Genomic DNA, 13,396 nt, shown 5'->3' on the forward strand with positions numbered 1-13,396 from the left:
CAGGCTTATATTTCTTAAGCTCAATTATTTTGTCCATTTAACAGTCATGCCAAGATTTCAAACTGTACTTTTTATTATAGTGGATTATGACTGCTGGTTCGACCATGTTAGGAACTGGTATAATCACAGGCATGAATTCAACATTATGTTCCACTCATATGAAGAGATGATCAAGGTAAATTGCATTTATATTTGACCCCAAGACAAGTTTCCGACTACATATTCGTACCATCACTAAGATTGTGTTTGTAGCATTGCCCAACTCCCCGTCCATGCACCCCCCTTCCCTCACTACACCTCCACCCTTGTCAACTCAGCTGATGCTGAAACCCCTATCTATGTCATGACTCATCCACTCCTGACCAGACTTGCACATAAACAAAGAACAAAGAACAGTACAGCACAGGAAACAGGCCCTTCGGCGCTCCAAGCCTGTGCCGCTCCTTGGTCCAACTAGACCAATCGTTTGTATCCCTCCATTCCCAGGCTGCTCATGTGACTATCCAGGTAAGTCTTAAACGATGTCAGCGTGCCTGCCTCCACCACCCTACTTGGCAGCGCATTCCAGGCCCCCACCACCCTCTGTGTAAAAAACGTCCCTCTGATGTCTGAGTTATACTTCGCCCCTCTCACCTTGAGCCTGTGACCCCTCGTGATCGTCACCTCCGACCTGGGAAAAAGCTTCCCACTGTTCACCCTATCTATACCCTTCATAATCTTGTATACCTCTATTAGATCTCCCCTCATTCTCCGTCTTTCCAAGGAGAACAACCCTAGTCTACCCAATCTCTCCTCATAGCTAAGACCCTCCATACCAGGCAACATCCTGGTAAATCTTCTCTGCACTCTCTCCAATGCCTCCACGTCCTTCTGGTAGTGCGGCGACCAGAACTGGACGCAGTACTCCAAATGCGGCCTAACCAGCGTTCTATACAGCTGCATCATCAGACTCCAGCTTTTATACTCTATACCCCGTCCTATAAAGGCAAGCATACCATATGCCTTCTTCACCACCTTCTCCACCTGTGTTGCCACCTTCAAGGATTTGTGGACTTGCACACCTAGGTCCCTCTGTGTTTCTATACTCCTGATGACTCTGCCATTTATTGTATAACTCCTCCCTACATTATTTCTTCCAAAATGCATCACTTCGCATTTATCCGGATTAAATTCCATCTGCCACCTCTCCGCCCAATTTTCCAGCCTATCTATATCCTGCTGTATTGCCCGACAATGCTCTTCGCTATCCGCAATTCCAGCCATCTTCGTGTCATCCGCAAACTTGCTGATTACACCAGTTACACCTTCTTCCAAATCATTTATATATATCACAAATAGCAGAGGTCCCAGTACAGAGCCCTGCGGAACACCACTGGTCACAGACCTCCAGCCGGAAAAAGACCCTTCGACCGCTACCCTCTGTCTCCTATGGCCAAGCCAGTTCTCCACCCATCGAGCCACTTCTCCTTGTATCCCATGAGCCTTAACCTTCTTAACCAACCTGCCATGTGGGACTTTGTCAAATGCCTTGCTGAAATCCATATAGACGACATCCACGGCCCTTCCTTCATCAACCGTTTTTGTCACTTCCTCAAAAAACTCCACCAAATTTGTAAGGCACGACCTCCCTCTTACAAAACCAAGCTGTCTGTCACTAATGAGATTGTTCCGTTCTAAATGCACATACATCCTGTCTCTAAGAATCCTCTCCAACAACTTCCCTACCACGGACGTCAAGCTCACCGGCCTATAATTTCCTGGGTTATCCCTGCTACCCTTCTTAAACAACGGGACCACATTCGCTATCCTCCAATCCTCAGGGACCTCACCCATGTCCAAAGAAGCGACAAAGATTTCCGTCAGAGGCCCAGCAATTTCACCTCTCGTCTCCCTGAGCAGTCGAGGATAGATGCCATCAGGCCCTGGGGCTTTGTCAGTTTTAATGTTCCCTAAAAAACCTAACACTTCCTCTCTCGTAATGGAGATTTTCTCTAACGGGTCAACACCTCCCTCCGAGACACTCCCGGTTAACACGCCCCTCTCCTTCGTGAATACCGATGCAAAGTATTCATTTAGGATCTCCCCTATTCCCTTGGGTTCTAAGCATAATTCCCCTCCTTTGTCCCTGAGAGGTCCGATTTTCGCCCTGACAACTCTTTTGTTCCTAACGTATGAATAGAATGCCTTTGGATTCTCCTTAATCCTGCCTGCCAAGAACATCTCGTGCCCTCTTTTTGCCCTTCTAACTCCCCGTTTGAGATCTTTCCTACTCTCTCTGTATTCCTCCAGAGCTCCATCTGTTTTCAGTTGCCTGGACTTAACGTACGCCTCCCTTTTCATTTTAATCAGATCCTCAATTTCCCTGGTTATCCACGGCTCTCGAATCCTACCTTTCCTATCTTTCCTTTTTACAGGCACATGCCTATCCTGCAGCCTTATCAATAGTTCCTTAAAAGACTCCCACATGCCAGACGCGGACTTACCCTCGAACATCCTCTCCCAATCAACATCCACCAATTCCTGCCTAATCCGGCTATAGTCAGCCTTCCCCCAATTTAGCACCCTGCCCGTAGGACAGCACTCATCCTTGTCCATTACTATCCTAAAGTTAACAGAGTTGTGGTCACTATTTGCCACATGTTCCCCTACCGAAACTTTGACGACCTGACCGGGCTCATTTCCCAGAACTAGGTCCAGTATAGCCCCCTCTCTAGTCGGGCTATCTACATACTGTTCCAAAGAACCTTCCAGTACGCATTTTACAAATTCCTCCCCGTCCGGTCCCCCAGCTCTAAGCACTTTCCAGTCTGTGCCAGGGAAATTAAAGTCCCCCACTACAACAACCCTATTTTTTCTGCACCTATCCAGAATCTCCTGACATATCCTTTCCTCCACTTCCCGTGGGCTGTTGGGTGGTCTGTAGTACACCCCCAGCATAGTGACTGCACCCTTCCTGTTTCTGAGTTCCACCCACAACGACTCAGTACATGACCCCTCTAAGTTGTCTACCCTCTGCACCGCGGTAATATGCTCCTTAACTAATATCGCTACTCCCCCACCTTTTTTAGCCCCTCCTCTGTCTCGCCTAAAACACTGATACCCCGGAATATTCAGCTGCCAGTCCTGTCCTTCTTTTAACCAAGTTTCCGTCACCGCAACCACATCCAAATTCCGCACAAGCATTAAGGCCCTAAGTTCGTCTGTTTTACCCGTTACACTCCTCGCATTGAAGCAGATGCACTCCAGACCTCCAGGCCCAGTCAGGTCCTCCTCCTCCAGAGTGCTCCTCTTCTTAGCTAGCCTTGCCCTGGCCCCCAGCTCGACCCCAGCCTCAGTATTTACTGACCTCCTGTTTTGTTCCCCACCCCCCTGCCACACTAGTTTAAATCCTGCCGAAACACTCGAGCAAAACTCCCAGCCAGGATATTTGCTCCCCTCCAGTTAAGGTGTAACCCATCCTTTCTGTACAGTTGCCATCCTGACTTGAAGATTTCCCAGTTATCTATGAATTTAAAACCCTCCCTCTTGCACCAGTCCTTTAGCCACGCGTTCAACTGTAGAATCTCCCTGTTCCGAGCCTCACTTGCACTAGGCACCGGGAGCAGTCCAGAGATTGCTACACTGGAGATCTTACTTTTTAGCCTAGCACCCAACTCCCTGAATTTCTCTCATATGACCCCCCTGCTCTTCCTACCTACATCATTTCCCCCAATGTGTACAATCACATCCGTTTGACTACCTTCCTTTTTAAATATGCTTCCTACCCTCTCGGAGACATCCAGTACCCCGGCACCAGGGAGGCAGACTACCATCCTGGATTCTCGTTCAGTCCCACAGAAGCGCCTGTCCGTGCCTCTAACTATTGCGTCCCCCACAACTATCGCTCTCCTAAACCCCTTCTTTCCCTTCCGGACCCCTGAGCCTGTCTCCGTGGAGGCGATCTGGTCCTCGTGGCTTACCCCTGGAGGGTCATCCCCCTCCACAGAATCCAAAACAATATACCTATTGTGGAGGGGGACAACCACAGGGGATCCCTCCACAGACTGCTCACTCCCTTCCCTTCTCCCATCTGTTGCCCATCCCTTTCTCTTATGGGAGACTGCCACTGGGGTGCTTTCTGGCACATCACCCTTCTGACTATTACCCCTCCTAACCGTGACCCACGTGTCTTCCTTCCGAGACCCTGGTGTCACTACCTGACTATAACTTTTATCTATGACTCTCTCATTTTCCCTAACTAAACTGAGTTCATCGAGCCTCAGCTCCAGCTCCCTTACACGATCCTTCAGGAGATGCAGTTCCACACATCTGGCACAGATATGGACTTCCGGGAGGCAAGTTGTCTCCAGGAACTCCCACATCCCACACCGAATGCAGTATACTGGCCTCCCACTCATACCAGCCATGTCCTTTTTAGTTTTGGGGATAAAACAAAAAGGGGGTGTAACCGAAGAAAAACAAACAAACAACCTTCCTCGCCGAAGCCCTGTGAGCCAAAGCCCTTTTAGCTCTCACTCTGTCCCCTGCTCACTCCACTGCCCGCTAACGACGCTGCCCGCTCAAAGGTGCGGCCTCCTTTTAAACCCTCCAAAATCTTCCCAGGCTGCTGCTGGGCCTATTTCCTGTTTAGAAAAAAAACCTCCGATTTTTTTCACTAATTTAACTGAAAAATAATTAAATAAATTAGTGCACAAACAAGCTCCCTTACCCTCAGCCTGCTCCTGTGGAACAATGAGGCTGAAACCTCCAAGTTAAGCACTTTTAAACCCTCCAAAATCTTCCCAGGCTGCTGCTGGGCCTATTTCCTGTTTAGAAAAAAAACCTCAGATTTTTTTCACTAATTTAACTGAAAAATAATTAAATAAATTAGTGCACAAACAAGCTCCCTTACCCTCAGCCTGCTCCTGTGGAACAATGAGGCTGAAACCTCCAAGTTAAGCACTTTTAAACCCTCCAAAATCTTCCCAGGCTGCTGCTGGGCCTATTTCCTGTTTAGAAAAAAAACCTCAGATTTTTTTCACTAATTTAACTGAAAAATAATTAAATACTCCGAAATACTCCGAAATACTTGATTCTGTTTCCATGCCCTTACAATTCCCTTTCACTCATCACCCTTGTTCTCACCACCGTAGGCTACCTCCTGTTTCAGAAAGACTAATTTTAAAATTCTCATCCTTGATTTCGAGTCACTCTATGGCCTCTCCCTCCTATCTTTGTCATCTTAACTAACCCCACAACTGTCTGAGATATCTGTGCTCCTCCAAGTCTCGTTTCTTGAGCTTCTCTGATATTATCTGCTCCAACATTGATGGCCGTGCCTTCAGCTGCCAGTGTCCTAAGATCTGAAGTTCCATCCTAAAATCTCTCCACTTCTCTACCTCTCTTTTTTTTCCTTTACTTAAGCTCTTTGACCAAGCTTTTGGTCACCTAGAAACATAGAAGATAGGAGCAGGAGGAGGCCATTTGGCCCTTCGAGCCTGCACTGCCATTCATTACGATGATGGCTGATCATCCAACTCAATAGCCTAATCCTGCTTTCTCCTCATAACTTTTTATCCCATTCGCGCCAGTGCTATATCCAGCCGTCTCTTGAATACATTCAATGTTTTGGCATCAACTACTTCCTGTGTAATGAATTCCACTGGCTCACCACTCTTTGGGTGAACAGTTGTCACCTCACCTCCGTTCTAAATGTTCTACCCCGAATCCACAGACTGTGACCCCTGGTCCTGGACTCCCCCACCATCGGGAACATCCTCCCTGCATCCACCCTGTCTAGTCCTGTTAGAATTTTATAAGTCTCGATGAGATCCCCCCTCATTCGTCTGAACTCCAGCGAAACAATCCTAATTTAATCAATCTCTCTACAGACATCAGTCCCTGCTGCCCTACTATCTCCATACCTCAATTTATTTCTTTATAATGCTCCTATGAAGTGCCTTTGGATATTTTACTACAGGTACGGACCCCTTATCTAGAATCTCAAAATCCGCAAGGACCCAAAAACAGGCTACATTCGAAGCTGACACTCTGGGTAGCAATTTGAATAAATCCTTTATTCCTTCTTTTTCATACTTTATCTAATGTATTATAAATACATGCTAGGCTTATAGGACCCAAAATCTATAAAATCCCCAAATCTGACACACGCCCGGTCCCAAGCTTCCCAGATATGGGGTCTAGTACCTGTACTTGAAAGGTGCTATGTTAAAACAAGTTACTGTTAAGTCTTATGAATAGTCATTTTAGAGAATTACATTTTGTCTGTGTGATTTGTCTACCAACAGTTGAAAGTATTTGGTATATTTTGAATTAAAGCGCTGTGACTATTTGAATCCGAAAAGAAACTTAAGCATGTTTCACAACATCAGTGACCATGTGAAGTTTAAGACTACCAATAACATGGTGGATGAAGAAGAATTAACTATTTGCATCATTCTGGTCAAAGACACCAACAATATCCTCTGAATGTGACAATGGTCCATTATCCACCCTTTTCCTTAACATGCCTACAGCATTCCTGCTGTTGGCAATCACACCAGTCTTCTCTATGGCTCAGCTCCATAGCACCTCTGTTTTACTATCAGTCCGAACAATATGTGCACCTCCCATACAGAGTTTCCCAAAGACCAATCCTTGGATCCTCCTTTTCCTCAACTACTGTGACAGAATCCTCAAAAGATTGGTAGGCTTCCTGGTGTATCTTGATAATACAAGGTTTAACCTCTCCACTTTGTTCCACCTCAGTTCACTGCTTCTAAAAGCTCTGAGATTCAAACTTCTCACGTGCCTGCTCCCAACCTGCTCCCATGATAAATTATAAATTATTCAAAACTTAATTGGCTGCAAAGTGCTATGGGAAATCCTTAAGTTCTGAGATGTCTCTCATTCTTTTAAAACTCTGTCATCAGCATCCTCTGCTCTGCTTAAGCTCAGTAGCTCAACACTCCTCTTCACTGCCTGTAACGGGATCCTATGCTATAAAAGATAGATGCATAGAAAATAGGGGCAGGAGTAGGCCATTAGGCTGTTCAAGTCTGCTCTGTTATTCATTTTGATCATGGCTGATCATCAAATTCAATATTTTAATCCCGCTTTCCCTCCCATATCCCTTGATCCCCTTATCCCTAGAACTATATCTAATTCTTGAAATCTAAATCTTGAAACATTTTGGCTTCAACTACTTTCTGTGATAGTGAATACTACAAATTCAGCACTCTCTGGGTGAAGAAATTTCTCCTCACCTCAGTTCTAAAAGGTTTGCTCCTTATCCTCAAACTATGACCCCCAGTACTGGATTCCCCCACCATCAAGAATATTCCTTCTGAATCTACCCTGTCTAACCATATTAGAATTTTATAAGTTTCTGTGAGATCCCCTCACTCTTCTAAACTCCAATGAATAATCCTAAGTGACTTGGTCCCTGCAATGAACCAAAATTGTCAACCATAAACCGCTCTGCAATTCTGCCATGCTCTACCTTTGCAAAATGATGGCCTTTCCAATATTCTGACTCTGGCTATGTTGTGCATTGAGTGAGTGGACAGCAAATTTAAACTGACAACTGCACAAGTTGAAAATAACTGGCCATGATATCCATCTGTGGACACTTTAGAAAGGATGTCAAGACAATTGTGAAGATGATTCCAGGAATAGGAAACGGATGCTGTTTTCATTACCACAAAGAAGGAACTAGGAACGAGGTATTCAGAATTATAAATGGAACAATCTGATTTCACTATCCTGTGACCTCCATTTAAACAATAAACTGTTTTCTATTTTTCCTGCCAAAGCGGACAAGATCACGTTCTCCCACATCATACTCCCTCCACCAAATGTTTGCCCACTCACTTAACCTATCAAAATCTCTTTGTCAACTCCTTACCAGGAAGTGGAATAAACAGAATCCACAACAGCTTATAAAAGGTAGCTAGATAGGTGTTTGATAAAGAATAACTTAAAATGAAATGGAGAAAGTATGGGGAATGGGGCCATGTGCATAGCTTTCAGAGAGCATACGCATCATGGGCAGCTCCTATGTTGTAAATCTATATAATTCTAGCTTTTTTAATGCTTTTATTTATGTCTTGCAACATTTTTCCCAAGTTACTGTAAATCATAGAATCATACAGTGCAGAAGGAGGCCATTCAACCCATCGGGTCTGCACTGACAACAATCCCACCCAAGTGCTAATCCCATAACCCCATGCATTTACCCTAGCTAGTCCCCCTGACACTAAGGGGCAATTTAGCATGGCCAATCCACCTAACCCGCACATCATTGGACTGTGGGAGGAAACTGGAGCACCCAAAGGAAACCCACGTAGACACAGAGAGAATGTGCAAACTCCACACAGACAAGTGACCCAAACCGGGAATTGAACCCGGGTTCCTTTGAGGTAGCAGTGCTAACCACTGTGCCGCCCGGTAATACAAGTTGTTGCAAATCATGTATTGCTTTTGGATGCAACATTGAATCAAAGTCCCATTAGATTTAAGAAAAATACTGTGATTCTCTCTCCACAGTTGCTGCCAGACCTGCTGAGTTTTCCAGCATTTTCTGTAGGCAAACTTGTAAGATCCCATGGCCTTATTTAAAGGACAGCAGCGGAAATATCCGTGTTCAGATCAACATTTATCCCTCAACCAAACATCATAACAACAGATTACCTGGCAATTGGTCTCATTGTTGTGGATCAGCCAACACAAACTGGCTGTTCTGTATGACAGCAATAACTAGACTGCAAAAATATAGTACTTAATTATGAATCAATTTGGACATCCAAGATGCATTTTTTAAACGGCAGTGTTACTAACCTACGGTTAACATACGTTGGTGGAATGAGTCAACAAACTTTTGATTTTTAATTTAAGCCTAGTGTAAAAGCTGTTAAATGCTTCTACACTCAAGGTAATGTTTGAACCACTTTTTACCATTGTGTTAGTACAGGCTTACATTTTGTGTTGTCATCATAGATTTGGCATTACGAAACCTTCACTCCATTACCACCAATCATTTCCAATCCTAACAATCCCACATTTACAGAAACAGATCTGTATCTCATTTCATTTTCCAGATCCTGTCTCTTCCAGCTGCTTCATATTAGCCCTTATCTGGGAGAAAACATTACAGCCTTCTATGTCTGTAAAGTGCAATATATTGTTCCCAATAAGAACCCCTTGACATCTACATAGTACATAATGATCAGCTTTATCCAAGTACACAGCAAGATTAAGAGTTGTAAATGTACCGGCTATAACTCACTGCTTTCATAGGATTGTAGTATTTTATTCTTTCACAGGATGTACGTACGCATCACTGCCTAGGCCAGTAAAGGAACGGCAATATGTTTCCAAGTCAGGATGATTTGTGGCTTGGAGGAGGACTTCCTGGTGATGGTGTTCTCATGAATCCACTGCCCTTCTCCTTCCAGCTAGTAGACGTCACAGGTTTGGAAGGAGCCTTAGTGAGTTAGTATACACTGTTAATGTGGATGGAGCCTTAGGGAATATAGTATACACTGCTGCTACTACTGTGCATTGGTTCTGGAGGGAGTGGGTGTTTATGGTGATAGATAGAGTGCTAATCAAGCAGGCTACTTTAACTTTGATGGTGGTGAGCTTCTTGAGTGTTTGTTGAGCTGTTCTCACAGTAAGAAGTTTAACAACACCAGGTTAAAGTCCAACAGGTTTATTTGGTAGCAAAAGCCACACAAGCTTTCGGAGCTCTAAGAATTCCCACTCACCTGAAGAAGGGGCTTAGAGCTCCGAAAGCTTGTGTGGCTTTTGCTACCAAATAAACCTGTTGGACTTTAACCTGGTGTTGTTAAACTTCTTACTGTGTTTACCCCAGTCCAATGCCGGCATCTCTACATCATGAGCTGTTCTCATCCAGGCAAGTGGAGAGTGTTCCACAGCACTCCTGACTTGTGCCTGGTAGATGGTGCACCGGCTTTAGGAATTCAGGAGGTGTGTTACTTGCTTCCAATGCTGTATTAATTTCTCTCTCATGTACACAATGGAACACTAATTATGAATATCCTTGTACTCTAGGATCTGAGAGCGACAGTACTGAAATTCATCAATTTTCTTGGACGGTCTTTGGATAATAAAAGTGTTGACATAATTGTGGAGCGCTCTAGCTTTAAGAATATGCAATCAAACCCAAAATCCAACTATGAAAATGTAGGATTACCTCACTTTAATAACTCAGTTGCAGGATTTTTGAGAAAAGGTACATATTTTATACTTTCTATCGAATTAATGATATCCAGCTACCATTAAATGATTTTCAACTTCACCTTTAAAAAAAGTAGATATTATGACAATTTTCTTGTTGTGGCAAGGGCATGCCAAAAGAGGGAAGAGTAAAGCGAATCATCCCAGGTATTCATCAACTCCAGATGCAGCATTAAGGAATGTAATAGGAGAAAGACAGTTTTCTAAATCTTTAGCTAACAATGATGTCTCTGTTTATCCTATACTGCCCTAGATAGAACATAGAACAGTACAGCACAGAACAGGCCCTTTGGCCCACGATGTTGTGCCGAGCTTTATCTGAAACCAAGATCAAGCTATCCCACTCCCTATCATCCTGGTGTGCTCCATGTGCCTATCCAATAACCGCTTAAATGTTCCTAAAGTGTCTGACTCCACTATCACTGCAGGCAGTCCATTCCACACCCCAACCACTCTCTGCGTAAAGAACCTACCTCTGATATCCTTCCTGTATCTCCCACCACGAACCCTATAGTTATGCCCCCTTGTAATAGCTCCATCCACCCGAGGAAATAGTCTTTGAACGTTCACTCTATCTATCCCCTTCATCATTTTATAAACCTCTATTAAGTCTCCCCTCAGCCTCCTCCGCTCCAGAGAGAACAGCCCTAGCTCCCGCAACCTTTCCTCATAAGACCTACCCTCCATCCTATATTTTGCTAGCTGCTGCATCACTTCCCAGGTGACCTGGAATGTTCTGCTGGTGTGTGTCATTTCTATTCCAGAAAGGTTAGAGGGCTGCAGCTCAGTTCTTCATTTATTTTGCATCTCTTACATTAAGAACAAAGCTGATTTCAGTTATGGATAGCCATAGCTTTGAGTGAAGCTAACTGTACTTGAAATTGTGTGAACATTCTAAGAAGCGGGTAGCAGATTAATTGAAAATGTGCCCCTCCTTCTCACTAGTTCCATGTCCTCCTATGCTATACTGCAGCAAATGATCTCAATGTACAGTGTGATGTTTATGTGCATTTTATCAAATTTTAAATATTCAAAGCACATTTTGATAAATAATTTTTTAATCTCCACTTACGAAACCTAATTTTACAGAATTGCATTTGTTCCATAAGAACATTGAGTTTCCCAACTAGACGGTTAACCATGCCTGTCATTTGAACTTACTGACCCTCACTGGGTGAATTTTGCCAATTCTTGCCACAGCCTCTTGAAGCACTTGCAGAGTTGCAGGTCAAAAGCTACAATCTGAACACATCCATGATGAACAAGCCTCCTAATCAATGGTAACAAAATATCAATGATTGGACTTGGATGAGCTTGCAGCCCAAAGTTGTCTCGGACTGACTTAAAGAAATGGCTATAATAGTGCTGATCTAAAGATACAAAAGTAGCGAGTTTATTAGCATTTAGACTGTTCTTGTGCATTGTCTAAGACACTTCTCTTATCCTTTCATCAGGGACAGTTGGAGACTGGAAAAACCATTTCACAGTGGCCGAAAATGAGATGTTTAATAGAATATTCCAGGACAAAATGAAAAATGTTCCACTGCAGTACATCTGGGAAATTGGCAACCAAAAACGTTTTCTGCAATGAACACTGAGCATTGTAAAGTGCTTTTGATTTCTTAAAAGATACTGTAACAATTACGCAAACTCATTTCACAGTTGTTTATTCTTAATTCGTTAGTATGTCGCCAATTCATTCTGCAGAATGTTATCTCCTTCCTGCAGAAAATTGTTTGACCGCTGTTTAGAACAATCATGGTTTACCAGCCAAAAACACTAAAAATAATTACTAACAGTTGTTTTTACAATGTTACAGTTATTCTAGGTCCACACTTACCTAAAGTGGTTTTTAAAAAATAGTGATAATTGAAAAAACTTACCAATAAACTCAATGTATTATCAGAGTACCTCTATTCCATGTTTATATTAAGCAACAATTAATGACTGATGCGCGACAATCAAGCACGAGGTACAAGGCTTCAGCGATTGAAGGCTTTTATTGACAAACAATGGAACTATCTAACACGAGTACACCATTCCAGACTGGAGGGGTCCCGCCTGAGCAGAGGGTCTTATACCTCTCCCCAGGAGGCGGGGCCCGACCGGGATGTGCCATAACAACATCCACCACAGGTATATTAATCCCACAGTGTAAACACCCTAACCCAACAACATTATAACAACCCCCACAGTGGCAACACCCTAACCCAACAGTAACATTGGAATAACCCACAGTGGTAACCAACGATGGTTCACCACAATGACGAAAGAAATTGCTGCCAGTACATGAGCCACAAAGTATACGCCAAGACTAATAAGTATGTCGCTCAAATTCAGCATTACAAGGGACCAACTGATCACTGTAACTATTTAATTCCTTCAGAGTTACAACCTCTCTGAGCCCTAGTTCTTTAAAAGCATAGCCTGCCTGAGATAGAGATGTGTATGCAATGGCGTAATAATTGAGGGAATGGACAAACTGATGCAAGATAACTGCAGAGATTCTATGTATGAAAGTCTATCCACATGTACAATAGTTTCATAAAAGTGTACAAATGAACCTGCATAAAATGTAATGCTTGAGAACACAAAATAAACTTAATGATAAAATCAGCAAAACATGATTCTCAATATTTAGGCATCTGAATTTCTTAACACATGAACAAGGAGTAGGAGGCCATTCGGCCCCTCAAGCATGCTCCACCATTTAATAAGATCATATCTGATCTTATAGTAAACTGAAATCTTCATTCTGCCTACTCCCAATAATCTATCACCCCTTTGCTTTCCAAGAATCTGTCCACTTCAGCCTAAAAAATATTCAAAGACTCTGCTTCCACCACCCTTTCATGAAGAGAGCTCCAAAGACTCACGACCCTCAGAGAAAATAAATTGCCTCACCTCCATTTTAAGGGGTCTACCCTTAATTTTAGACAGTGACTCCTAATCCTTGATTCTTCCACAAGAGGTAACATCCTCTCCACATCCACCCTGTCAAGATCCCACAGGAGCTTATATGTTTCGATCAAGTTGTATTTCATTCTACTGAATTCCAGCGAATACAAGCTCAATCTGTTTAATCTTTTTTCATAAGACATCTCTCCAATGCCATGTATTAGTCTAGTAAATCTTCGCTGTACTGCTGCCAATGCAA

The 13,396-nt window shown here is 43.4% G+C and overlaps 1 protein-coding gene across 1 annotated transcript in view; it reads left to right on the forward strand.

Annotated features, from left to right (window-relative positions):
* Nucleotides 1-12,850, forward strand: part of LOC144493921 (uncharacterized) — a 50,517-nt gene extending 37,667 nt beyond the window's left edge. The window contains exons 12-14 of the mRNA XM_078213502.1: nt 81-175; nt 10,054-10,234; nt 11,694-12,850. Of these exons, the coding sequence (XP_078069628.1) occupies nt 81-175; nt 10,054-10,234; nt 11,694-11,830 (413 nt within the window). The 3' untranslated portion in view covers nt 11,831-12,850. The remainder of the gene's footprint in view (nt 1-80; nt 176-10,053; nt 10,235-11,693) is intronic.
* The last annotated feature ends 546 nt before the right edge of the window (nt 12,851-13,396 follow it).

Source organism: Mustelus asterias, chromosome 5 (assembly GCF_964213995.1).
Source record: "Mustelus asterias chromosome 5, sMusAst1.hap1.1, whole genome shotgun sequence".
Lineage (NCBI taxonomy): Eukaryota > Metazoa > Chordata > Chondrichthyes > Carcharhiniformes > Triakidae > Mustelus > Mustelus asterias.